The sequence below is a fragment of the Scyliorhinus canicula genome, chromosome 8, assembly GCF_902713615.1.
Source record: "Scyliorhinus canicula chromosome 8, sScyCan1.1, whole genome shotgun sequence".
In the NCBI taxonomy this organism is placed as follows: domain Eukaryota; kingdom Metazoa; phylum Chordata; class Chondrichthyes; order Carcharhiniformes; family Scyliorhinidae; genus Scyliorhinus; species Scyliorhinus canicula.
This window is the reverse complement of record NC_052153.1, coordinates 67,761,844-67,788,581: the sequence shown is the minus strand read 5'-3', so window position 1 is coordinate 67,788,581 and position 26,738 is coordinate 67,761,844. Positions and strand designations below refer to the sequence as shown.

Below are 26,738 nucleotides of genomic sequence, written 5' to 3'. Positions count from 1 at the left end.
TGGAGGGGCCGAGTGGCCTACTCCTGCTCGTAATTCACATGTTCATATGGCCAAGGTGTTGGGCTCTCATCTCTACTTTCCTGACGCCCCCATAATCTTTGACTCGCTTGCCTGCAAAAATCTGTCTAACTTTGCTTTGAATAAATTCAGTGTATTTCACGTTTAAGATAGAAACTGCAAATATTAATTTGATGTCTATAATAGCATTTGCATTTCTGTATGTTTTATTTATATTTGAAGTATGACCGTGTTTGAAACTTCATCTCTATCGGAATTTTATTATCGGATGAGCTGGGGATTCCGGCTTTCCAAGTTCACGGTTGTTAATTAACTTCTTGCTCTGCTTTTACAGCTGAATTCCAGGCCCTGTGTAGCAGTGGAATTGGCATTACAGCTGATGGAAGAGGTATACTTGAAAAATATTCTCATTTCAAGGCAAAATAAATCTATGTTCTGCTAATTCTGTATCTTTGCAGTTCTTGATCCTGAGTAAAAAATTGCTAGGTCATATGTGTTCAGAATTCAACACTTTGGAGGCTTTAGTTCATTAAACAAATTCACAAGTACACTTTAAAGTCAAATATATGCAGCCCTTGTTTGGAAATCCTTTCAGAAATTGCTACCTACATATAAGCAAGTAGAATAACAAGTTTTCCTGTTCAGTTTGATGAAACTTTGTAGAGAGAAACTTTATGATTTTGCTGATCACAGAGGCGATTTTCCTTTCTTCAGTATTCATTGCCGTTGACTAAAACAGTGACTCTCAACTCTGTGTAAATCAGCCACCAGTTTGCATTACCCAGAAGATGAAAATACATTGCATTTTTAAAAAATTTGTTTGAAAGGATGATTGAGCTCTGTTATCTGTGTTAAAATTAATCTTGCAAAAAAAAAATCTATAGAAAGCCTTGGAAGGTAACGACATCTTCTTGGTGATATGGATTAAGTTGATGACCCAGATATTGCAGTCAGCGGTGACGAAAAATGTTCATAGTTCATTATGCTTACATATACCCACAAACATTTGGTAATTTAAAAGAATTCTTTCATGGGACATGGGCATCACTGGCTCGGCCTGCATTTATTGCCCATCCACATTTGCCCTTGGAATGGTGATGGAGAGCACCTTTCTGAACCGCTCAAGTCCCATGTGTTGTAAGAACACCCACAGTGGTGTCAAGGACGAAATTCCAGGACTTGACCCAGTGACAGTGAAGGAATGGCGATACAGTTCCAAGTCAGTACAGTGTGTGGCATCAAGGGGAACTTGCAGGTGGTGGTGTTTGCAGGCGAATATTGGCCTTGACCTTCTAGGTGTCAGAAGACATTGCAGGTTTATAAGGTGCTATCAAAGAATAAGTTCCTGCAATTCATTTTGTAGATGGCACAAACTGCTGCCACTGTGCGTCAGTGGTGGAGAGGGTGAATGTTTAAGACAGTGGATGAGGCGCCAATCAGGCAGTCTGCTTTCCCCTGGATGGTGTTGAGCTTGTTAGGTGTTGTTGAAGATGCACTGATGCATGCAGGTGGAAAGTATTTCATCACATTCTTGATTTCTGCCTTGCAAACGGTGAGCAGACTTTGGGGAATGAGGTGATGATTTACCGCCACAGAATTCACAGCTTCTGACCTGGTCTTGTATGGCTGGTCCAATTCAGTTTCTGTTAAATCCTAACCTCCAGGATGTTGATAATGGAGGATCCAGTAGCGGCAATGTCATTGAATGTCATGGGGAGATGGTTAGATTCAACCTTGTTGGTGATGATCATTGCCTGGTACCAATGTGAGGTGTGAATGTTACTTGCCACTTGTCAACCCAAGCCTGAATGTTGCCCAAGTCTTGCTACATATGAACATGGACTGCTTCAGTATCTGAGGAGTCACAGATGATCCCGAACATTATGCAGTGATCACTGAACATCCCCACTTCTGACCTTATGACAGAAGGAAGGCCATTGATGACGTAGCTAAAGGTGGCTGGGCCTTCTGCAACAATGTCCTTGGACTGCGATGATTGACCTCCAAAAGGCACAACTATCTTCCTTTGAACTAGGTATGACTCCAACCAGTGGAAGGTTTTCCCCTGATTCCCATTGACTATATTTTGCTGGGGCTCTTTAATGCCACATTCAGTCAAATGTTACTTTGATGTCAAGGGCATTCTCACCTCACCTTTTGAATTCAGCTCTTTTGTCCATGTTTGGACCAAGGCTGTAATTGGGTCAGGAGCTGAATGGCCCTGGAGAAAGCCAAACTGAGAGTCAGTGAGCAGGTCATTGCTGAATAAGTGCCACTTGATAGCACTGTCAATTACATCTTCCACCTTTGATGGAGCGGCAATTGGTGGACTTGGACATTTCTTGTTTTTTGTGTACCGGACATATGTGGGCAATGTTTCATTGCCAGGTAGATGCCAGTGTTTTAGATGTACTGGAACAAGGGCACAGATGGTTCTGGAGCACAAGTCGTGAGTATTATTGTTGGAATATTGTCAGGGCCCATAGCTTTTTGCAGTATCCAGTGCCTTCAGCTATTCCTTGATATCATGTGAAATGAATCAAATTTGCTAAAGACTGACATCTGTGATGCTGGGGACCTTATTCAGGAGGTCAAAATGGATCATTCTCTCAGCATTTCTGTCTGACGATGGTTGCAAATGCTTCAACCTTGACTTTTGCACTGATATGCTGGGCTCCCCCATCATTGAGGATTGGCATATTTGTGGAGCCTCCTCCTCCAGTTGGTTATTTAATTATCCAGCACCACCATTACGGACTGGATGTGGCAGGACTGCAGTGTTTAAATCTGATCCGTTGGTTGTAGAATTACTTAGCTATGCCTATCGCAGGCTGCATACATAGTTTGGCATACAAGTAGTCCTGAGTCTCACTCACTTGGCATATCATTCTTAGGTGTGCCTGGTGTTACTCCTTGCATGCCCCTCTGCACTCTGCATTGAGCCAGCGTTGATCCTCCAGTTTGATGGTAATAGTAAAGTGGGAGATATGCTGGGCCATGACATTACTGATTGTAGTTGAATAAAATTCTGCTGCGACGGAGGCCCCACAGGATTCCCAGTTTTGAGTTGCAAGATCTGTTTGAAACCCATCCCATTTAGCACATTGGTAGTGCCACACCACATGGTGGAGGATATCCTCAGTGTGAAGATGGGACTTCAACTCCACAACACCAGCATGGTGGTGGAAACTCTTCCCTATACTGTCATGGACTGATTCATCTGGGACGAAGAGGTCAAGTAGATTTCTTACCTCTTCTTTTTTCAATGTATGATCCATCTCAGTGTTGTGACCGTCACAGGGAATTCAGAAACTGTTGTGCAGAGCAAGCAACATCATGTTTCTTCAACCAGTCACTTTGAAGGATCCTATTGAGCCACGCAGGTTCCGATCTTAGGCCCAAGTCACGTTCCATCTCCATGCTGAAAGGTGAAGCTATGAGCTGGGAACTCAGTAGCGCAGCTTTCCTGAACATGCTGCTTTCTGTAAGCTTCCTGATTTACATTGATGACGAGTGGGTAATTAGTGACAAAGTACTGCAAGTTCATGGCCTTATTATGTTTTAATGGCAAATCACTCAGCAAGATTCCAGTGTAACAAAGGTTCTGGAGGAGGACAAATTGGACAGAAGCTTCCTGATGTGTGGCCGCGAGAAGTTGCTTTCCAATTTAATCCATAGCGTTTATAGCCCCACCATTGTTCATATTGCAAAATCCAGGCTATGCAACCTACTATTCAATGTTCAAAGTCACTTAATTCAAATTATCTGATTATTCCACTTTTATTTTGGCCCCTTTGGGACAGGGGTGCGACCGTGTCTAACCCCTGAGGCTGCCCCGCCACCTGGCCCTGCCTGTCCTGGAGATCCGCTCCTGTCTCAACCAGGGTCTCAATGCTCATGGCCACGGAGCACAGCGAGTGGGCCACCTCCTTCTGGGACTGTGCCACATCACCCAGTGATTGTGCCACCTCCCACTGGGCAATGCCACAGGTGCCCTCAGCCTGGGCCAAAATCCATACAAATCAATATAGATAAGTTAGGAGAGTGGGTCAAAATGTGGCAGATGGAATTTAATGTGGATAAGTGTGAGGTCATGCATTTAGGCAGAAAAAATGGAAAGGCAACTTATTATCTAAATGGGGAGATACTTCGGGGTGCACCGATGCAGAGGGATCTGGGTGTCCTCAAGCATGAGTTATAGAAAAAAAACATGCAGATGCAGCAAATAATAAGGAAAGCCAATGGAATGTTGGCATATATAATAAAAGGAATTGAGTATGAAGGTAAGGAGGTGTTGTTCCAACTATACAAGACATTGGTAAGACCTCACCTGGAGTATTGTGCACAGTTTTGGGCCCCTTATTTGAGGAAAGATGTAGTGGCATTGGAGGCAGTTCAGAGGAGGTTCACTAGATTGATTCCAGAGATGAGGGGTTTGTGATATGAAGAGAGATTGAACAGTTTAGGCCGATACTCTCTAAATTTAGAAGAATGTGGGGTTATCTAATTGAGGTATACAAGATGCAAAAAGGTATGGATAAAGTAGGCGTGAAGCTGATGCTTCCTCTTGTGGGGCATTCTAAAATGAGGTCATAATCTTAGAATAAGAGGTAGCAAATTTAAAACAGATTTGAGGAAAAACTACTCCCAAAGGGCTGTGAATCTGTGGAATTCGCTACCCCAGAGTGCGGTGGATGCAGGGGCAGTGAGTAAATTTAAGGAGGAGTTAAGACAGATTTTTAATTGGTAACGGGTTGAAGGGCTATGGAGAGCAGGCTGGACAGTGGAGTTAAGGCCAGGATGGGATCAGCCATGATCAAATTGAGGGTGTTAGGCTCAGGAGGATGTGTTGTAGGAAGGCAATGCTGTGGCTGATTTTTCAATCCAGCTCTTGGCCTGTAACGTTGTAACATGGGGCGGGATTCTCCCCTACCTGGCGGGGCGGGGGGGGGTCCCGGCGGGATGGAGTGGCGTGAACCACTCCGGCGCTGGCCAAGCCCTAACCTTGAGGGGCTAGGCCTGCGCCGGAGTGGTTGGCGCCCCGCCGGCCGGCGGGAACGGCCTTTGGCGCCACGCCAGCCGGGGCCAAAGGGACTTAGCTGGCCAGTGGAAGTCCGCGCATGCGCCGGAGCGTCAGCAGCTGTTGTCGTCATCCCCGCACATGCGCATGGGAGGGGGTCACTTCCGCGTCCGCCATCGTGAAGACTATGGCCAACGCGGAAGGAAAAGAGTGCCCCCACGGCACAGGCCCACCCGCTGATCGGTGGGCCCCAATCGCGGGCCAGGCCACCATGGGGGCACCCCCTGGGGCCAGATCGCCCCGCGGGATTCACGCCGGCCCCCGGCGATTCTCCGACACGGCGGGGTGTCGGAGAATCCCGCCCAAGATCTCCAATGTCCTTTTTTGTATACAAGCAATGTGGTCTGATACTGAGTCACACAGTTTAGGAAAGGCCCAGATTCCATCTCTGGGTTTTGCGGTGTTAGATAATCAAAACTGACAATGGGATACAAGCACTTTAATTGGCTTCAATGGGTCTAGGCTTTTTTCCTAGTTCCTATGAGCAAGCATTTCAATTCTCCTTACCACTTTCTATTATGTGGGTCTGGTGGTGGCCAATATATAAATTAGTTTATCACTTAATTGAATGGTCTGCTTCCACAATAACATACTGAGCTACTGGGCCGCACATTGTGGTGTAAAGGTTTTGACTTACTGCATCTGTTTGGAATCTTTCCCATTTAGATAGTCTCAACGTACCTCACAGTTAAAAGCACATATTGGAGAAATGTTCACATTTCAGTCCATAAAGAGTCCAATATGCAAAAACATTTCAGACAAGTACTCTATATTTCTCAGTTTTTACTGTTTTTTTCGGCCTGGGAAAGCATAGCAACCTTCCAGTCAAGCGAAATATTTTGAAAACTTTCAGGCCTAAAGTATTTGAACGGTCCCTAATTTTCTTAAACCACAATTTGAAGAGTGAGAATAAACTTGAGAGCTGAGCTGTAGAAAGACTCTGGGTGGGATTCTCCGACCCCCCACCGGGTCGGAGGATCGCCGGGGGTCGGCGTGAATCCCGCCCACGCCGTGTCCCGAAGTCTCCGGCACCAGAGATTCGGCAGGGGCAGGAATCGCGGCGCGCCAATAGGCACGCCCCCGACCCCCCAGTGATTCTCCGGCCCGCGATGGGCCGAAGTCCTGCCACTGTCATGCCGGTCCCGCCGGCGGGACTCAAACCACCTACCTTACCGGCAGGACTAGGCGGCGCGGGCAGGCTCCGGAGTCCTGGGGGGGGGGGGCGGGGGGCGATCTGGCCCCGGGGGGTGCCCCCACGGTGGCCTGGCCCGCGATCGGGGCTCGGCGGGCGGGTGCCGTGGGGGCACTCTTTTCCTTCCGCCTTCGCCATAGTCTTCACGATGACGGAGGCTGAAGTGACCCCCTCCCCTGCGCATGCGTGGGGATGACATCAGCAGCCCCCTACCCTGCGCATTCACGGACTTCCGCCGGCTGTCGTGGCACCAAAGGCCGTTCCCGCCAGCCGATGGGACGCCAACCACTCAGGCGCGGGCCTAGCCCCTCAATGTTAGGGCTTGGCCCCTAAATGTGTGGACACTTTCACACCTTTGGGGCGGCCTGACGCTGGAGTGGTTCACGCCACTCCATCCCGCCAGGACAACCTGCCCCGCCGGGTAGGGCAGAATCCCGCCCTCTGTTTCCCAGTGAAATTAGTGAGAAATCAGTGACATTATATGTCATTTGCTGGCTCCAGAATGGCATGAAAGTCATACTGGAGTTACGAGAATCAGCACAGGATCAGCATCACAGTTAGCTTACCCTGTCATTCATGCCAATTTTTCATCTACCATCAAGCACTCTTTTCTAAGACACAGATAACAAATGAATGAATTACTGTGGCTGTTAAACATTCACGAGGTGCTGCCTTGCCTCTGCGCACCTACCTAGTCCAATATGGTGGCTTGCGATGCATGTTTCTAACCTATTAGGAATTCAGTAGGCTTATTGATGCTCAAAATGCAGGCACAAAGCTGCTGAAATTAATAAAAAAACACATTTTCATTAAAGTGTATTTACGTACAATAATTACAATAGTTGTATAACACACATAATCCACCAGCAACTCAAGAGCCAAGTGCATGTACACTACAGGTGTAACATTACAAGACTGATTTGCTCCACACCAACTCCACAGTTGTAAGGACAGATTGCCTGCCTTTGCATTTTGAAAAACTTTGGGCAGCATGCCTGTAATTTTGTGATTCTTGGTTGCAACCAAAAAGATCCTTCTATACCTACCCGATTGTATAAACGTATCATAAACCCAGGACCTGACTTGTGTTGGGATACCAATCAAGACCCCAATTTTTGTTAAGATTCCGGATGAGAAACCCAAACAAGTTTGCAATTTGTGAAGCTGTGAGAAAACGTTACTTCACCCCAGGAGTGCTAACACTGATCAGTAGGTATATTTCATATCAAAACAAACAATAATTTAACACATTAACCGCATTAAAATCAAATAAATAGTTTTATACATAACAGTTAAACAGTTCTCAAATAAAAGGAAACACTTTAACTTATGGCCTACATCTTAACTATATATTCTAATCAAGCATTCTAATATAGATGAAATGCCATTTTTAAATAAAGTTAATAATTCAGGTTTACTTGATCTCTTTGTCGAGGTCTTTTGAAGAGAGACCCTTTCAAGAACAGACACAGGCCACTTTCTGTTCAACTCAAAAACACATGGCAAAATTGCATAAACTACAGACAGACCTGGCTCCACCCATTAATTGCATCATCTGTGTCCCAAGCATAAGGGGCGGGATTCTCTGATCCTGCGACTAAGTGTTGACACCGTCGCATTTCACGACGGTGTCAACAGGCCCCTAGGTGCAGCGATCCTGTGCTGCACAGGGGGCCAGCAAGGCACTGGAGAGCTTCACGCTGCTCCAGCTACCGATATCGGCATCAAAACGGGCGCCGCGAGTTCGCGCATGCACACTACGACTGGCGCGAGTTCGCGCATGCATGCTAGTTGCCTTCTGTACGCCGGCCCCAACGCAACATGGCAGAGAGCTACAGGGGCCCTGCGCGGAGGAACATAGGACCCCACCAATATAAGCCCGCCCGCCGATCAGTAGGCCTCAATCACGGGCCAGGCCACCGTGGAGGCCACTCCAGGGTCCGATCCTCCCCCCACAAAACCAGGCCGCACCCCGCAACATGAACGCCGAGGTCCCGCCGGGTAGGACCACAGGTGAACGGCGTCGGCCTAACTCAGCGGGCACTCAGTCCATCGCGCGTGGAGTATCGGCGTGGGGAGGGAGGGGGTGTAGAGGGCCCCTGACCGGCACCGTGCCAGCGCCAATGGTGCCAATTCTCTGCAATTCTCTGGTGATAGGAGAATCGTCGGGGGGGCGACGCATGAAACCCCCCCTCCCCGCCGATTCTCCAACTCGGTGCCAGAGAATCCCGCCCAAGGCATCCTCCAACATATGACCCATTGAGCTCGGGCTAAACACAATCACTCATAAATTATCTACACGCAGAGAACTGTCTAAACATCATTATCCCTCTATATGTAAACATTTAAATGGTTTCAAACATGATCAATGATCAGCTCACATTTCCAACTCCTTAATCACAACTTCAGCAGACATACTACCTGTGTGTGTTTGATCCCACGGTTTTTAATGCCATTACAACAAAATATGAAATAAAACAGGCAGGATTCTCCGGTACTACAGCCAGGTGTTTCATGGAGGTGTGCCGTTCTTTGGCAGCGGCATTCTCTCTTCCCGCTGCTTGTCAATGGGATTTCCCACTGAATACACCCCACACCACTGGGAAACCCACGGACAGGGGGAAAAGAGAATCCCAACAGCTAGAGAATACTAGCCAATATATAACAATCCTACATTCATCACACTTGACACCAGAGAATGGGAGGTAAATGCTAACATGGACTGATTCAGATAAATGACCTGTTTCTGCACTGTTGCTTCTAAGCATTTCCATAAGACTCTCATGGGGAGGGGACTTCATGAAGCTTTATTGTGGTGTTGTCATGCAACACCACTGATCTGGTGTTGGGGTGAAATAAAACAGCTTTGCATTGACTCTGAAATTGTATGCGTAAAGCTGGGATCAAAGCACCTCCTATCTGACAGCAGTCCAGTTCATGTGTCCTATTGACCAGGAACTCTTTACCAGACAGAACAGGCCAGGAATAGAGCTTAGTAATATTTACCCTGAAATGTAAAAGTCCCCAAACACGTTGAATTCAGTGTTTTTTCCAGTGGCTATGTGCAAAAAATGGATTACCTGGCTGCGTAGGCTCAATTGTTATTTAGAGTTTAGAATGAAATTTACCTGGACTTGATCTTCACTTTCCAATTTATTGCATTTAATGTAACAAGCCAAATAGGAAAAGTTAATGCTCCAGATTTTTACCTGTCGGGGGGCCATTTTCTGAGTTCATGCCTCACATATTGGAAAATTGCAGATATGAAGCCTGCCATTTTTCATCTTGACATTTTAATGAATAGAAGATCAATTGACATGCAACCTTGATCTCTAAATATGCACTGCCAACAGAGGCTCTGAACATGAGCACAAGCTTTTACAATTGGGCCTGTGGATAGTGTTTATAAGTGTAAATATTATTGAGTATAATACCATATTTACCACTTAAGAATGGCTGCAATGGACTAAAACAGTATTGATTTTTGAAGTGTTTAGAATGGGAAATCATTTACGTATTTACTATTGTGTTCTTTGGTGAATAGATATTAATGAATGCGCCCTGGATCCAGAAATTTGCCCCAATGGAATATGTGAAAATCTTCGGGCCAGCTATCGCTGTATCTGTAACACTGGCTATGAGTCTGACTTAAGTGGGAAGAATTGTGTGGGTAAGTCAAGCTATGAATGTCTGTGTACAATATAACCACAGAGGAACTTTTTTCTTTTTTGTTCTTCCTTCTGCCTCCCTGCAGGAAATCAGTTATCACTGGCCAGCCTAGCTTTTAGGATTTGGAGCAACCAAACTTCAAATGGAGGTCATTCACTGTAAATCATTTGTGTGAAAGCTGTAGAATTAAAAAATGCTCGGAGTGCTGTATATAGCAACAGGGGAAAATCACTTTGTATTTTATGGAAGATTGTGGACTTCCAAATGAGCTGGAACAAAAATTCCAAATGTGATGCTTTGATCGTTCCAAACGTTTGGAAATTAAAATTTGCTAATGCGCTTAAGCTTCTCCCAGCTGTGATCTTACTTATGCCCCATCCTCTGTTTGCTTCTCCCACTACTCTTTTAGTAACCTCCTTGTCCCCTCTCCAGAACCAAAACCCTCAAACCCCACAGGCTGCCAATTTGATCGCTTTGCTTGCGGCAACATTTTGAAGTCTTTTTTGCTGTGCTTTTGAACTTTTGAAACGCATTAAAAAATGATCATTATCCTAGTCCTAAAATTGACGGACTACCAGAACAGAATGTGTGAGTCCAGATTCGGGTTGGCACACGAGAGGTTATTGCATTGTGGAACTTTGCTTGCGCTACTCCATAGCTGGAGCAAATATAATCCCAAAGGTGTCTCTGAACTTTGCTCTAAGTTCATTCTGAGAGTTTGGGGGATCTCAAGAGAGAGTGGCCTATAAATTCTGAAATACAAAAGGAAGAAAAGTTGTGAATCACTTCAACCTAATCACAATGCAATGAGCTCTGCGTTTTGTTTTGTGCCTTTATAACTGATTTAATTGAAGGTATTTTTTAATATCACATTTCTGTGCAATGAGGTCAGAAAAAGCATTCATGAAAGTATTTTTTTTCTTGCACATGTTTAACTCAAAAGAATTCTACATCTGTTTACCATGGAGCCTTGGGAGCCAAAGATCATCTGTGCCTTTGGCAAAAGAAAATCATTTCCACTAACATTTGTCAAAAATATTGTTTCTTCAAATATTCTTCAAGCTTTTCCTTTCTTCATATTTGTTCAATGCATTGCACTGAGAAGCAGCTGCCAAGGTAACAACAGTCAAATACTCTAATGTCTAAAAGAACATGAGGTATTTTATCTACTCTGTATCGGAATTTGCAATTATCCAATACATTTAACCCCATCATAGATATATTTTATAATTGGTCACTAGTCTATGGTGAGTGAGTGCACATGTTGAATTCAATTTTTATTGCATGGAATTCCAAAGTTTTTGTTGCCTATCAAGGATTGTCTGCTGCAATCCGATCTGTTTTCAACAAAAAGATAAATCCAGTGGTATTGGCTACCAAGGATAAAGTAATTGCTGTTTCGCATAATCAGGGTTATGTTAAATAAATAAATATATTTTGATAACTGGGAATCCAAGCTTTTACCAGTGATTTGAAGATCATCTTGTGTGATTCTGTCCATTCTTTCTCAAGGCTACAGCGCCATCATAAATTAATTATTTTCCTTTTACATATACCCAGCTTTTTTCTGTTTCTTGCATACTTAATTAATTTTTAAAACTGATTTTTTTTTCGAGCTCCTGGTGGTGACGCATATTCAATGGACTGGATTTTACAGGATGCCATGGTCCCCATCCTTCCCGGCTAAAAGGCCGGTGAGGAACCCACCCAGGGGAAGAATGACTGCCCTGCTGACATTTAATGGTGAATTGGCCATTAATAGGCTGGAGCAAGGGGGCGCGAATCGCGGCACGCCGGCACGCGATTCTCCGCAGAACGAAGAATCGGCGCCATTGGCACTGACCTGGCGCCGGTCGCGGGCCGCTCTACGAGGCCAGCCCACTGATTCTCCGGCCTGGTTGGACCGAGCGGCCGTAAGAAAAGAGCCGAGTCCCACCGGCACCATTCTAACATGCTCTGGGCCGGTGGGACCTCGGCATGTAAGGGTCGGGTGGCAGCCTTTGTGGGGGAGAGGGGGGGATCCGATGTGGCCTGGCCCGCGATCGGGGTCCATCGATCGGCACGCCGGCCTCTGTGCCTGGGGGCCTCCTTTCCTACGCGCTGGCCCCTGTAGTCCTGCGCCATGTTGTGGCAGGGCCGGCGCGTTGAAGGAGGCCACTGCGCGTTGGCGCCGGTGCCACTGTGCATGCGCTGATCCTGCGGCACACAGTTCGCACCGGCGCAAACCGCTCCAGCACTGTGCTGGCCCCCTGGAAGGGCCAGAATTAGTTGTGGATTAGTCGTGGGAGCGGCCCGTTTACGCCGTCTTAAAACGCGACGGCGTTTACGATGGCATGGACACTCTGCCGCACGATTCGTAAATCCCGCCCAGGATTTCCACCCGCCCAGGGAAAAGAGGTCCCACCTCAGAGAGCTGTTGGCCAATCAGATGGCTGACAGATCCGTGAGGCCGTTTTAGCTCACTGGGCTAGATGGCTAGGTTGTGATGCAAAGCAAGGCCAACAGCGTGGGTTCAATTCTCGTACCGGCTGAGGTTATTAATGAAGGCTTCGCCTTCTCAACCTTGCCTCTTGCCTCTCTTGCCTGAGGTGTGGTGATCCTCAGATTAAACCACCACCATTCAGCTCTCCCCCTCAAAGGGGAAAGCAGCTATGGTCATCTGGGACTATGGGTACTTTCTGAACCTTTACCTGACAGATATGTGGTCCCATTTACACTGGCCACTGCAGGTAGTCCACGTTGGAGATTGCAGCTCAAACCAGATTCCAAGGCTGGGATTCTCTGTTGTGAGTCCGCCCCCCACTGCTGACGAGGGCCGAAAATTTGGCACTCAGCCAATTCACTGCAATGGGACCAGAGAATCCTGCCGCTGAAAATGGACAGAGAATTCCGCTCCAAGGAAAGTGGGAGGCATTTTGCCAGGGCAAGTGGGGGTGGGGGGGTGCTATGTTTGAGAAGTTGGGGAATGAATCGGAGGGTAAAGGGTGAAGTGCGATCTTGGGTGTGTTGCCTCCAAGGGGCACAGGGGTCCCACAAAGTTGGTTACCCCTCCCCCCACCTTCCCCATTAGACCCCGTATCAACAAGGATGGCTAAAGCTGCCAGGCTTCCCACGTCACGGGGGACACACACAAGAATGTATCTGATGAAGAAGAATGATCCAATCTGGATAGCAGTTGAGACTGACATTGAACACCCATTTGCAAAATTGAGGGTCGAGCAGTTTACGCTTCAGTAAGCATGTAAACAGTCTCATATATATATATTGGAAAAATAACCATGGTCCTTCTTTGGCATTATTATTTTGTTCTTTTTCCTGACTGAGGTTTATCTGTGTACAAATAGGAATGGGTCAATTGTACATCCATGATAAAAATTGAATTCCAGGCCCCTGGTTATTGAAATTAACAAATGATATTGAACTTCTGATAAGGTTGTGTGCTGTGAACCATGTTATCTCCTATACAAAGCACTGTCATTCGATTATTAGAAATGAGTTCCAAACTCCATGTTATAGTTAGTGTCATAAAATGCCACACTCATTACAGCATACATCTCATCAATGCACACGACTGAATAAAATAAGTACACGGCTGATGCTTCTGAGGGCTGCATTGGACTGAAGAGGATTAAATGACATGGTTCTCTTCCTTGACCAATCCTTACTTTTCTTTGTCTGGTTCACTAAGATTTAAATTATAGCATGATTAACATATATAATGAAAATAAACATTGAATAACGAACGATTGTTAATGAACCTTGGTGTAGCCCCATCTTCTCTTTGTGATTTGTGCTATTCTTGTCTTCCAGACATTGATGAATGTTCAGTTAACAGGCTCCTATGTGATAATGGGCTTTGTCGGAACACACCTGGCAGCTACACCTGCAGCTGCCCAAAGGGCTACCTCTTCAAACCAGAGTCTGAAATGTGTGACGGTGAGGATATTAATGAACGCAGTCAATTGAAAATGACGTCTAATTTTTATAACAGTTTAGCATTAAGAAATAACAAGCATCTGCTTTGCAAGGTACCACCTGCCCAAATCACTTACAGAAGAGCACCTTTGCCCTCCAGCACACAACAAACCAGCACAAATTCCACAATCTGTGCTTTTCAATAACATCAAAAAGAGTTTAAAATTTTAAAACCATATTTGGCTATTATTTCTTTCGGACCACATTCATTTGGGCAGTAGCAGGGGTTGGTTGCCTACAGGGTTACAAGCAGCAAAAGTTACTAACATGCACATTATCAAAGTGAGAACATTTCTACACATATGTCTGCTTAATTAAATTTTCTCATCATTCTATATTTTCGCCAGCTGCCAGAGGTAACAGTCATGCTCACCTACTTTTAATCGGTAATGTGAATTTAAACGGGCCTTGCTGTACCAACTTCTAGTTAATTGTATCCTTTTCCACTGCTGCCTCACGCCGCCGAGGACCCGGGTTCGATCCCAAACACATTCTCCCTGGGTCTCACCCCCATAACCCAAAAGGATGTGCAGGATAGATGGATTGGCCACGCCAAATTGACCTTTAATTGGAAGAAGAAAATAATTTGGTACTCTAAATTATTATTTTTTTTACCAGCCATAAAACAGAGGAAAATAATCAGGTGACATAATCATTGATTACCACTGCTTTCTGTTACAACCATTGGACAGTGTCAGCCAGGACTTAAACAAATATGTCAGATAGGATAACTAGTCACAGGGAAGTCACAAGCAACAATGCACTGCTGCTTCAGCAAATTTGTTTGAGGAATTTGGCTATTTGGTTGCAAATTAAAGATAATACTTGGGAAGACAGAAACAATTTTCCTTTTGGTGGGATTTGCTGGCCCTTCACAGAATCTTCAGGTCTCACCAAAGGTGAGCACCCCCCCCCCCCCCCCCCCCCTCAATCATCCCGTGACGGGTTTCCCAGGGGCAGGACAGGTGAACCGCACAAAACAGCATAGATACGGCTGGACCGGAAGATCCCATAGACAGCCAATGGTGAGCCTTCTGCGCTGGATAACATGCCACGGGGGGGGCTGAAAAATCCCCCCCCCCTCCACATTATCATTGTCATCAGACCCCCATATCAGAGACCCCCCCACCCCCCACATATCAGAGACCCCCTCCCTCCTATTAGTCATCCCTGCCTGGCAAGCGAAAGAGCAATCCAAGCAGATAAAGTGGAAAAATCATACTTTTTCACTTACCTGTCGCTTGCACCTGCTGCCTCAGACAGAAGTGTAGAAAGCAGCAGCTGTTACTTCATAGAAAGTCAATAGGTGGGATTTTCTGCTGCCCAACGCTGATATTGTAATCAGCGATAGGGCGGAGAATCCCTTTTGACGTCGAAATCGGGGGCGGTGCCTGTTTTCGGATGTTCTGCCCCCTCCAAAACGGCATCATCGGATGGCCTCGGGGTGTCACCTGAAGGCCCTCCCCCTGATGCTTCGCCCTGGATGGGCCGAGTTCCTGACAGCGTGAGACACGTGTGCTCTGAGTTTTCATCTACCTCGCGTGGTGGCTGCGGACTGTGTCCAGCGCCACCACAGTGGGGAGTGAGGAGCAGTTTCGCTGGTCAGGGGACTCAGCGAGTCTGGGGGGGTTGGTGCGGGCTGTTCCGGGAGTGGCAACGGGTATTACAGGAGGGAACTATCTGGCAGACCGGGTCTGCATGCGGCTGGCGCCATGTTGTACAGCGCGACAACAGCAGGTCGTCGCCATGCTTGGCCATGGACCCGGCAATTCACCAGCCGTTTATGTCGGGAACGGTGGGAGTTTTACTTGGTGCGACTGCTAGCTCCCCACCGGGTGGAGCGTCAATGTGGGTGCGGCGCAACATTTTCATCGTAAACCTAGACACATCCTCCGTACATAGCCTCAAAATCGAAGAAACCAGCCCAATACTTCATAATGCTTTAAACCCGCTCAAATCCTTCGATCTGCAAGCCTTCTGTTCACCTTAAAAGTGAAATAGCTTTTAGTAGGCTGTGATTGATAGGGTCATAGCTTCCAGATAGCCAGGCAGCTGATTTTTGTTTCATCGCCCTTCACACTTGAATGCATCCCATGGAGCCTGCTTTGAACCTGACCACAATGTTTATAAACATTCAGTGCTTTCACTTCCTCTGTCTCAGCAGAAAGCACTTAACTGCTTTTGATGTGGTGACAACCTGTCGACCATAGCTAGATGTTTATAGGCATTGTGGTTAGGTTCATAGGGTAATGGAGATGCATTCAAGCATGAGGAGAAGTGATAATAAGCAATCCAGATAGTCTGATGGGGGGGGGGGGGTGGTCTCTGATATGAGGGGGCTCTGATATGGGGGTGTCTGATTGGAGGGTTTGATAGGGCAGCATGGGTGTTGGATGGGCAGAATTTGCGTTGTAGAGCAAGGGGGTCCTCCAGTGGACTTTGGGGGCATCATCATTAAATACTTAGCCCCTTGATCCACCGCGTCAGGGCCATGCTGGAAAATACTTGCACAAATCCACGCCTGCCTGAAGTATGGCTGAGAGAGCCAGAGCAACACAGAGACATGAAGAAGGTGTCTAGCCCATTCATCAGATGCAAATGGGTTCAAATGATCTATTTGCATGTTCGCGCTGGTACTGGGTGTGTAGTTCGCTGCCACCACCAGCGTGCGAGCGGAACGCTGATATGGTTTTTTGCCCAGCGTTTGATTCTTTGCCACATTGGGGACTCCGCTACCGGCAGCGGGTAGCGGAGAATCCACCCCCAGTCTCCAATAACTGATTGTCAAATGCACCACCTCATTTTGAGCTGTACAGTTACTTGCAGAGCAGGATGACCGCAGATTCAATCTCTGTTATGTGATGGATTTGCCAGTTTTAGCAAGAACAACTCAAACCTTAACCCCTAATATAAGCAGATGGGAATAATCCTATTCAGCTTGCTGCTTTCTCTGGGTTATTGAGTGATTTCTGCAGGAATATGCATGTGGATAACTCAAGGAGAGGTTCAAGCTTTCAAAGTAAATAAACTGTCAACACGCTGAACTAGACTTTTCTATGCAAATGCCACCCAAAACTGATTATTGTAGAGACCAAAATTAAAGGGCAATATGGCAAGAAGTGCCACCATCACAGAACAGCCCTAAAAATGCACCAGGAATTTTCCTCCACATTCTCCAGCAAGGATGTGGGCCAGATGCTCCTTGACTGCCCAGCATACAAATGATGGTACAGAGGTGAATCCTTATTATCAGGCTTATTTTCCTGATTCCTGCCACAATACCACTTGGATTGCCAAGAGATGAACAGCGCATGGTATTCTCAATGAAGGCCTTTTTGGAAGCTAAACTACATCCCCATTCATGAATAAACTCCTTCTGGAGAAGAGGAAAAGATAGAGGAAATCTTTTAGGTGTGCCGAGTAGAATATTGTTGTTTTCCGCAGATGATGTTGTTTCGTTAACAATTTTCTCAAACTCCACAAAACCTTGTTTCTATAGAATCCATACAGTGCAGAAAGGGGCCATTTGAAAGAGAACCCTACCTCGGCCCACTCCCCAACTCTATCCATTGTAACCCCACCTATATTGCACATCTTTGGGCACACTAAGGGGCAATTTAGAATGGCCAATCCACCTAACCTGCGCGTCTTTGGACTGTGGGAGGAAACCGGACTGTGGAAGGAAACTCGTGCAGATCCGAGGAGAACGTGCAAACTCCACACAGCCCAAGGCCGGAATCAAACCCAGGACCCTGGCACTATGAGGAGCGCTAACCACTGTCCACCATGCCACCCATGTGGTTAAATCACTAGAGCTGAATCAGGGCACTGTGGTTTGGGAACTTTGATGTTTTTAGTCTGGACAGTAAATATTCTCTCATATGGCTTAACAGAACTAATTTAAAACAGGTGTTATTTTGATGCATACTCCCAGTGTTGCCAACATTTTATTTGTAGTAAACCAAAAGGTATTTTTCCTTGTTTTTCTAATGTGACCCAGACATGTAATAAGAGCCCTTATGCATGCACTAAAACCACAATTGAATTCTTGGTTTGAAACGGATACAGTATTCGGTCCTAAGATAATGCCTGCTTGAGAAAGGTTACAACACTAAGCTTTGGTGTGGTTCTACAATTTGGTAAAATTGAATGGAAAACTAGACTCCACTTTTACTTTTGGGTAGCTCAGTAGCAAATAAGTTTCATTTACAGTTTTTGCTCTATGGAGCCTTGACTAAATGACCCATAGCATGCTTACTCTTACAGTCTCGTATGATTAAATGGGGTACATTTTAATATTAAGTCAAGCAATTCACTAGAATTGTCTTTGATCCACTTAATTTGGAAGGCAGGTGCTCATCTCTCAAGTAAGGTGGCTCAGAGGAGTGAGGCCTCCTCTGGTCTGAATTTACTTTTTTTTTTAAATATTTTTATTCAAGGCATTTTCACATACACAAAAAGGATGAGAAGAACAACCAAACAATTCAATGAACAACCGACAAACACTCACCCCCTACTCCCCTGACGCCAACCCCCCTCGTATCCCGCCTTCTGCATTTTAACCCCCCACCCTTGTTGATCCCTCAAACCTCCTTAAAGAAATCAATAAACAGCTTCGACCTCTGGGTGAACCCATCTACCGACCCCCAGCAATGTGGTTGACTCTTAACTGTCCTCGAGGGCAATTAGGGATGGGCAATAAATGCTGGCACGGCCAGCAATGCTCCCGACCCATTAACGAATTTTTAAAAAATCCAGCCCAGGAAAGGCCGGTACCTTTCTCCTTACAAAGTCCCGAACCTGCAGATATCTAAAGTCATTCCCCCTTGACAATCCATACCTCAGGCCTGAATTTTTGCAAAGAATGATTCCACAACCATAGAAAAATGGTGGGTGAGATCTGGTTCCAGGATACCCAACCCCATTCTTGGTAGCCCCAATTTATAGGCTGGGATGAGGGTGTGGATACTGAGCCCACATCCTCAGCTCCAAATCTGTCCATATCTGTTGTGGGGGGAGGCATTCTCTTGCCCCCTGTAACGTTTGTGGAGTCAGGCCAGCTTCTGGATGACTCATGGAGTTGGATTCTTCCTCTCCGCCCTCTGAAAGATTGCTAAAGGCAGACCATGTAAAGGTCCATTGACCTCTGGTGGGAATTTGGGGTCGCTGGGCGGGCCTGGCAGGAGACTCTTGCCCACGGTTTCTGGCCCCTCAGAGACATTGTGACATTGTGAACCATAATCTGGATTGGGAATCTCTTGAATGATAAATTCAAAAGGTGTTACCCATGCACCCCCGCTTCTCTCCCGGTGTTTTCCATACACATGATGCTCCATGCCAGCTCATTCCTGCTCACCCACCCCTCATGGAACCTCATAATCTCCATACCAACTCACGGCTCTTCCATGCCCATTCACATGGCACCTGTGGCCACCTATGGTTTGCTTCTGGGGTCAGCAGGCTCAGCTCTATCCTGCACCGCCCCCCACAAATCAAAGATCACAACAACCGTGGACCTTCCAACCATCTGGCGAGCCTGGAAATTTCCTGACTCAAGCTACTTGCCTCGGTCGCGGAGGTCCGCCCTGGTTGCTCGATGTGAGGAGTGCAGGGAAATCCAAGTCAAAATCACCTTGCATTCATAGTATGTTATTTACTCACAATGTTCAACTGTGCTCGAATGATATCTAGCAGTAAAATCTGATACAATTCAAGTTGCCCTCAATTTACCCAATGTACTGTATGAGCTTTTGCTGTTCAGTACTTTTTCCACTAGGTTCCTGAAAGTAATTTTTAAGATATTTTAAATAAAAATTCTAATTTTTTTTTGGTTTGACTGCATGTCTGTTTAAATCTGTAACAATATTTAAGAGTGGCTATTCTATTTCTCCAGATGTCGATGAATGTGAGAGCAGCCCTTGTGTCAATGGGGAGTGCAGGAACACAGTCGGTTCATTCTCATGCGAGTGCTCTACTGGTAGCAAACTGGATTCGAGCAGAACTGTCTGCATTGGTAAGATACAACTTCACCTCTTCTCTTAAAAACAGAGCTTGAAAGTCAAACTCAAAAGATTCCGGAGCTGAGAAAATAAGTTAGTTTCTAGCCTTGTGTTTTTTAATAATTTATGATGAAGTTATCAAAGTATAAAGTTTAGTCCATTTAAATATTACCTGTGTCACAAATATGTTGTCAGTTTTCTTCATTATACTTTTCGTAACTAGCAATGCAAAAATAGAAATCCTCTCGTCGGAGTTATCAAAAATATCAAAATATTTGAAATAATCAAGTTTATGAATTTCGGTGTGGACATTTCTTATGGACTAATAAACTCAACAGAAACAAACTATTGCATTTGCAGTGTAGAATTTGTATGATAGTTCTGCCACATATCCAACAGAGCAGCAATTGTTCATCAGTAAAGTATATCTACCGTCACAAAGGCAGACTTATTTTCCTGAAAATGTTCTCAGCAGTGCAAATTGAGAACCTGACACCTTGATATTCCAGCAATTCTTTAAAAGGAGGTAGGCTAACTTATTTTCTCACTTCTGAGCAGAAGGTTTCTGTGCATCATGGCTAAATATCATTATTACTGAGTGTTAACATTCTTCCATTTTGTCTGGCACACATTGAATTCAGATTGTGCTACTGGGTCAAAGTGGATCTTTGAGGAGCTGCAGATACTGTTATGACTGCAATATCGCGATACTCAAATAGCACAACGATGCTAATGGTTCAACCCCCTATAAACAGCTCAAAGTACGAACTCAAAAGATTTCAGAGCTGAGGGAATAAGTTTTTTCCAGTCTTGAATTATTTTTGAATTGTTTTGGTGCCATTTTACTTCTCAAAGGACATTTAGGATTGAATTGGATTTGTTTATTGTCACGTGTATCAAGGTACAGTGAAAAGTATTGTTCTGCGTGCAGCTCAGACAGATAATTTTGTACATGAAAAGAAAATACATAATAGGGCAAACGTAAAATACACAATGTAAATACATAGACACAGGCATTGGGTGTAGTACTATTCGGTCCAGAGGATGTGTGAAGAGATCAGATTAGTCCATAAGAGGGTCATTCAGAATTCTGGTAACAGCGGGAAAGAAGCTGTTTTTGAATCTGTTCATGCCTGTTCTCAGACTTTTGTATCTCCTGCCCGATGGAAGAAGTTGGAAAAGTGAGTAAGCTGGGTGGGAAGGATCTTTGATTATGCTGCCCGCTTTCCCAAGGCAGTGGGAAGTGTAGCCAGTGTCAATGGATGGGAGGCGGGTTCGGGTGATAGATTGGGCTGTGTTCACGACTCTCTGTAGTTTCTTACGGCCTTGGGCCGAGCAGTTGCCATACCAGGCTGTGATGCAACCATATAGAATGCTTTCTATGGTGCACCTGCAAAATTTGGTAGAAGTCAATGTGGACATGCTGAATTTCCTTAGTTTGCTGAGAAAATATAGGCAATGTTGTGCTTTCGTGGTCGCGGTTTCGACGTGGGTGGACCAGGACAGATTGTTGGTGTTGTGCATTCCTAGGAATCTGAAGCTATCAACCATCTCCACCTCGGCCTCGTTGATGCAGACAAGGTTGTGTATAATACTTTGCTTCCTGAGGTCAATGACCAGCTCTTTAGTTTTGCTGGCATTGATGGAGTGATTGTTGTCATACACCACTCCACTAGGTTCTCTATCTCCCTGACTCATCGTTGTTCGAGATCGAATCCACTACGGTTGTGTAATCAGCAAACTTGTAGATGGGTTGGAGCCAAATTTTGCCATGCAGTCGTGTGTGTGTCGGGAGTATAGTAGAGGAGCTAAGTTCGCAGCTTTGCAGTGCCTGGTATTGAGGACTATTGTGGATTGCTGTTTATCTTTACTGATTGTGGTCTATGGGTCAGAAAGTCTAGGATCTATTTATGATGAGGTTATTAAAAGTGTAAAGTTTGGGTATTTATGTATTACTTATATCACAGATAAGTTGTCGGTTTTATTCATTACATTTTTAACAATTAGCTTTATAAAAATAGATACCCTTTCCTGTCTGAGTTATGCAGCCTTTAATATATCAAAGTATCAAATTGTTTAAACAATCAACTTCATGAACATTGGTGGGCATTTCTTTCAGAGTGATAAACTCAACAATTCTTAAGTGGGAAAAAAACATTTAAAAATAGAATGCTTTCTCCTCTCTTCTCCAACTCCAAACCCCACCCTTTCCAATCTGCTATTGCTGAGAAAGACCAGGGGGATTTGTGAGTCACTAGGTATCACTATAGGGGGGTCACAGGAAACTGGTGAAACACCATAGATTGGAAACAAGCTTAAGGTAACGCTTGTATTCAAAGAACAAAGAAAAGTACAGTACAGGAACAGGCTATTCGGCCCTCCAAGCCTGCAGCGACCATGCTGCCTGTCTACCCTAAAACCTACACTTCCAGGGTCCGTATCCCTCTATTCCCATTCATGTAATTGTCAAGACATCTCTTCAACATCACTATCCTACCTGCTTCCACCACCATCTCCGACAGCGAGTTCTAGGCTCCCACTACCTTCTCTGTAAAAAACGTCCCTCACACATCTCTTCTAACTTTGCCCCTCGCATATTAAACCTATGACCCCTAGTAATTGACTCTTCCACCCTGGGAAAAAGCTTCTGACTATTCACTGTTCATGCCACTCATAATTCTGTAGACTTCTATCAGGTCGCCTCTCAACCTCCGTCTTTCCGGTGAGGAAAAGCTGAGTTGATCCAACCTCTCCTCATAGCTGGTGCACTCCATAACAGGCAACACGCTGGTAAACCTCTTCTGTACCCTCTCCAAAGCCTCCACATTCTTCAGGTGCATGGCGACCAGAATTGAACACTATATTCCAGCGGCCTAACTATGGTTGTATGCAGCTGCACTTCAAAGATCTAGTCCAAACCACTTGGTTCCCAGAATGGGTATGGTGGCATGCATTTATGCTTGGGGAATTGCATCATCGGGGGAATGAATAGGATTGACAGAGTAAAAGGGAGAATGTGGATAGAGGAAAGGGATCTCAGCGAGAGGCTATATCCCCTCAAGATGTTCAGGGAACAATTACCTTGTACCTGACAGGAATGTAAGACATGCATGTTTACACCATCGACTTGTAAATCAGAAGAAATTGTGAGATGAGGGGATTAGGTATGAGGGTGCCATCATCTTTAAAGTTCCAGCCCTGACACTGGCCACAATCTCAATCATGAATGTTTCAGTAATGGTGAGTATGGTTTTCTTTTGGGGTTAAAGACTTAAAAGCCATGCTGTTTTTCCGTTCTCTCATAGGATGTGAGCACCACTGGCAAGGCCAGTATTTGTTACGCGTCCTTAATTGCTTTTTAGAAGTTGGTAATGAGCTGCGTCATCAGGTCCTGCAAAAGGGAGGGAAGTGTGCCAGTGAGTGTGGTCTAGTGTATTTGGGTGATGTAGCTTTCATGGTTTAATAGCTGGAAGTGTGTGCAAAGTGTGACATGTGGGTGTGAGACTTGCAGCAGTGCTTAGTGCATGAGGGTAAAGTGAAGCAATGAATGTTACAAATGAGTGCTGTTGTATGGAGATTGTTGGTAGGTGGGTGACAAGAGCATGGAGTAATGTGTCGTGTAATGTGGTGGATTATGACATTTTAAAATAAGTTTATTGATCACATAGGTGAGGCCATTGTACATCTTGCAGCACTACATCCATATGTCCTCTGAGCTAAGCTCCATTAAGAGAGCTACATGGTCTGAAGACTATGGTTGAAATTTTCCATTCCCTCCCTCCGGCAGGATCTTCCAGTCCTGCCGATGTGAAAGCAGATTTCAATGGTTTGCCAGCCTCTCCACAGGAGAACACGCGGCAGGGCTGTGTAAAATGCATGTGCAGAAACTGACTTGTTGACCAAGCAGTTGTCAGTGCATGAGAACAGTGGGTGTATAGTGGGTAACTTAGGCAACCTAGTCACACACGTTGTGCATGCAAATATGTATTCTGTTCGTTTGGAAGAAGGAGATGATTGTGTCTGTTATATGATACAAAAAGTGAATGATTGTCTTTTTTAACACAAAGAAGGGGTTGTTTGAGTTTGAAAATGCACTCCTGCAGTACATGATGAACTGACTTGCCATAGTCATATAGATTTGCCATGTATCAGGAGACCAACATCTTAAGATCAGTTCAGTAAAAACCTCTCACAGGAACATACTGATAAAGACTGCTGTCCTTATACTTGCACAATCCTGTGCCAGCCTCCCCGAACAGGCGCTGGAATCTGGCGACGAGGGGCTTTTCACAGTAACTTCATTGAAACCTACTTGTGACAATAAGCGATTATTATTATTATCCCTCGAATAGATAACAGGTGGAATCTTGCACTTTGAGCACAGAGGCTTGCGTGTAACTCTCCAGCTGCACAGCCGAGTTTTCTCTGCAGATTATCTGACACTCTGTGTGATATCGGGGTGACGTTTATAAAGGGCGTCCAATATGTCTCAAAAAGAATCGAACCCCCACACACACTCACGGACACACACACACACACACCCCCCCCCCCCCCCCCCCCCCACCCACCCACACAGACATATGAGAAACCACCCCCTCTACAGTGGGGCTCCCCGCCAGCTTTCCATTTTGAAGTAGCTGTTGTAAACGTCAGAACGTGAAACCCTTACCTGCAGGGAACAAATGACACAGATGCCCTTTAAATGCATTTAAATAAGGGCAGGAACTGGGGCAGCACGGTGGCACAGCGGTTAGCGCCAAGGACCCGGGTTTGCTCCCAGCCCCGGGTCACTGTCCGTGTGGAGTTTGCATATTCTCTCTCCGTGTCTGCGCGGGTCTCACCCCTACAATCAAAAGGTGTGTAGGGTAGGTGGATTGGTCACGCTAAATTGCCCCTTAATTGGAAAAAAATAATTGGGTACTCTAAATTTATTATTAAAAAAGGGGGGGAACCTCGTTATGTCACCAGCGAGGAGTGGGGAAAATCGCAAAACGAGATCTTGCTGGTGTGAATCCTATTGTCCGATTCTCAAGAGATTTTGCGCCCATGTTGCCATTTGAGCTTACAGCAAATGTGGGCGCAAAATTGCTACGGCCATCTCTCTTGTTCACTACTTTCTGCACCAAAGCCTCCAGTGCAACATCTGGGAATCTTAGAACCCACTCTCTGCCTTGTTATGCAATTCTTTCATCTTTCTCAGGTCATAATCAGTGCAAAATGACTTTCAGTAGCTGCTCCAAACAGGTCACTACCTACCTCTCCTTTAAGATGTGCTGGCTAGTTTTATCTCTTGCTAGCCTCTCATGATTTTATGTCTGCTGTTCTATTGCGCAGCCAGTCAACAGCATGTTTAGTGCTAGCTGCAAGCCACATGAAATTTGCATTCTGCCATCTTTGGAAGCAGTGAGAGCAGAGTAATTCCGCATCATAAGAACATAAGAACTAGGAGCAGGAGTAGGCCATCTGGCCCCTCGAGCCTGCTCCGCCATTCAATTAGATCATGGCTGATCTTTTGTGGACTCAGCTCCACTTTCCGGCCCGAACACCATAACCCTTAATCCCTTTATTCTTCAAAAAACTATCTATCTTTACCTTAAAAACATGTAATGAAGGAGCCTCAACTGCTTCACTGGGCAAGGAATTCCATAGATTCACAACCCTTTGGGTGAAGAAGTTCCTCCTAAACTCAGTCCTAAATCTACTTTCCCTTATTTTGAGGCTATTCCCCTTATTTTGAGGCTATGATCCCTGCTCCCATTTTCGGCGGTTACCAAATTTTGCAGCCTCAATTTCCAAAGGAGAAAAGCAAAAGGTAGCTTTGAACTTGTCAATGGTTAACTTCGGAATAATGTCAGAAAAATCTTCACAGTGCCAGGGACCCGGGTTCGATTCCTGGCTTGGGTCAGATTTGTCTCTAAAAATTACTCATTATTCTTTGGTAATTACTTTAATTTTCTCTCAATTTACAACAGACAGCGTGAAAGGAACTTGCTGGTTAAACATCCAGAACAGCCGGTGTGAAGTGAATATCAATGGAGCCACACTGAAGTCCGAATGCTGTGCTACTCTGGGGGCTGCATGGGGCAGCCCTTGTGAACGCTGTAAACTAGGTAATGAAAATGATGGGTCAAAGAAAAAAGTTTACAATTCTGAAAATATGTTGGAAGATTGTTCAGAACCTTTAAAATGAGAACTACTTCCTCAAGTCAGATTCTCGAATGAGAAAAGCAGGAATTTGGGATCAGTCTTGTGTTTGGCACCACACTAGGCGTTTTACTTGACAGTGGAATTCCTTCCTAATAAGTTGTTAGTTTGACCAGAATATTTCCTCACATTTTACTTTGGAATTTTTTAGCATCATCCACCTGCTTAAGGCAACATGGTGGCGTAGTGGTTAGCACTGGTGCCTCAATGCCGCCGAGGACCCGGGTTCGATCTCAGCCCTGGGTCACTGACCGCGTGGCATTTGCACATTCTCCCTGCGTCTGCGTGGGTCTCACCCCCACAACCCATAAAGATGTGTAGGGGAGGTGAATTACCCATGCTAAATTGCCCCTTAATTTGAAAAAAGAGAATTGGATACTAATTTTTTTTTAAAGAAAAAAAAATATTCCACCTGCTTTGGACCTAATCCTTTCAGAAAATCTGCATTAAATTTTGTTAATATCATGTTATTTGACATTAGAAATGATGCGTTAACTATTTTCTGAAATTTCGCTGTTTACCCAATTAAATCTGTTAATGTAATTTATTGAATTATCCTTACTAACATTGAATAGCATGACCTATGGGTCTATGTTTACCT

At 45.2% G+C, this 26,738-nt stretch overlaps 1 protein-coding gene across 1 annotated transcript in view; it reads left to right on the top strand.

Moving 5' to 3' along the window:
• The window catches only part of LOC119970306 (fibrillin-2), a 433,007-nt gene that overhangs the window by 256,312 nt on the left and 149,957 nt on the right, over nt 1-26,738 (top strand). Inside the window, exons 17-21 of the mRNA XM_038804706.1 lie at nt 353-406; nt 9,835-9,960; nt 13,770-13,895; nt 19,828-19,947; nt 25,906-26,043. Of these exons, the coding sequence (XP_038660634.1) occupies nt 353-406; nt 9,835-9,960; nt 13,770-13,895; nt 19,828-19,947; nt 25,906-26,043 (564 nt within the window). The remainder of the gene's footprint in view (nt 1-352; nt 407-9,834; nt 9,961-13,769; nt 13,896-19,827; nt 19,948-25,905; nt 26,044-26,738) is intronic.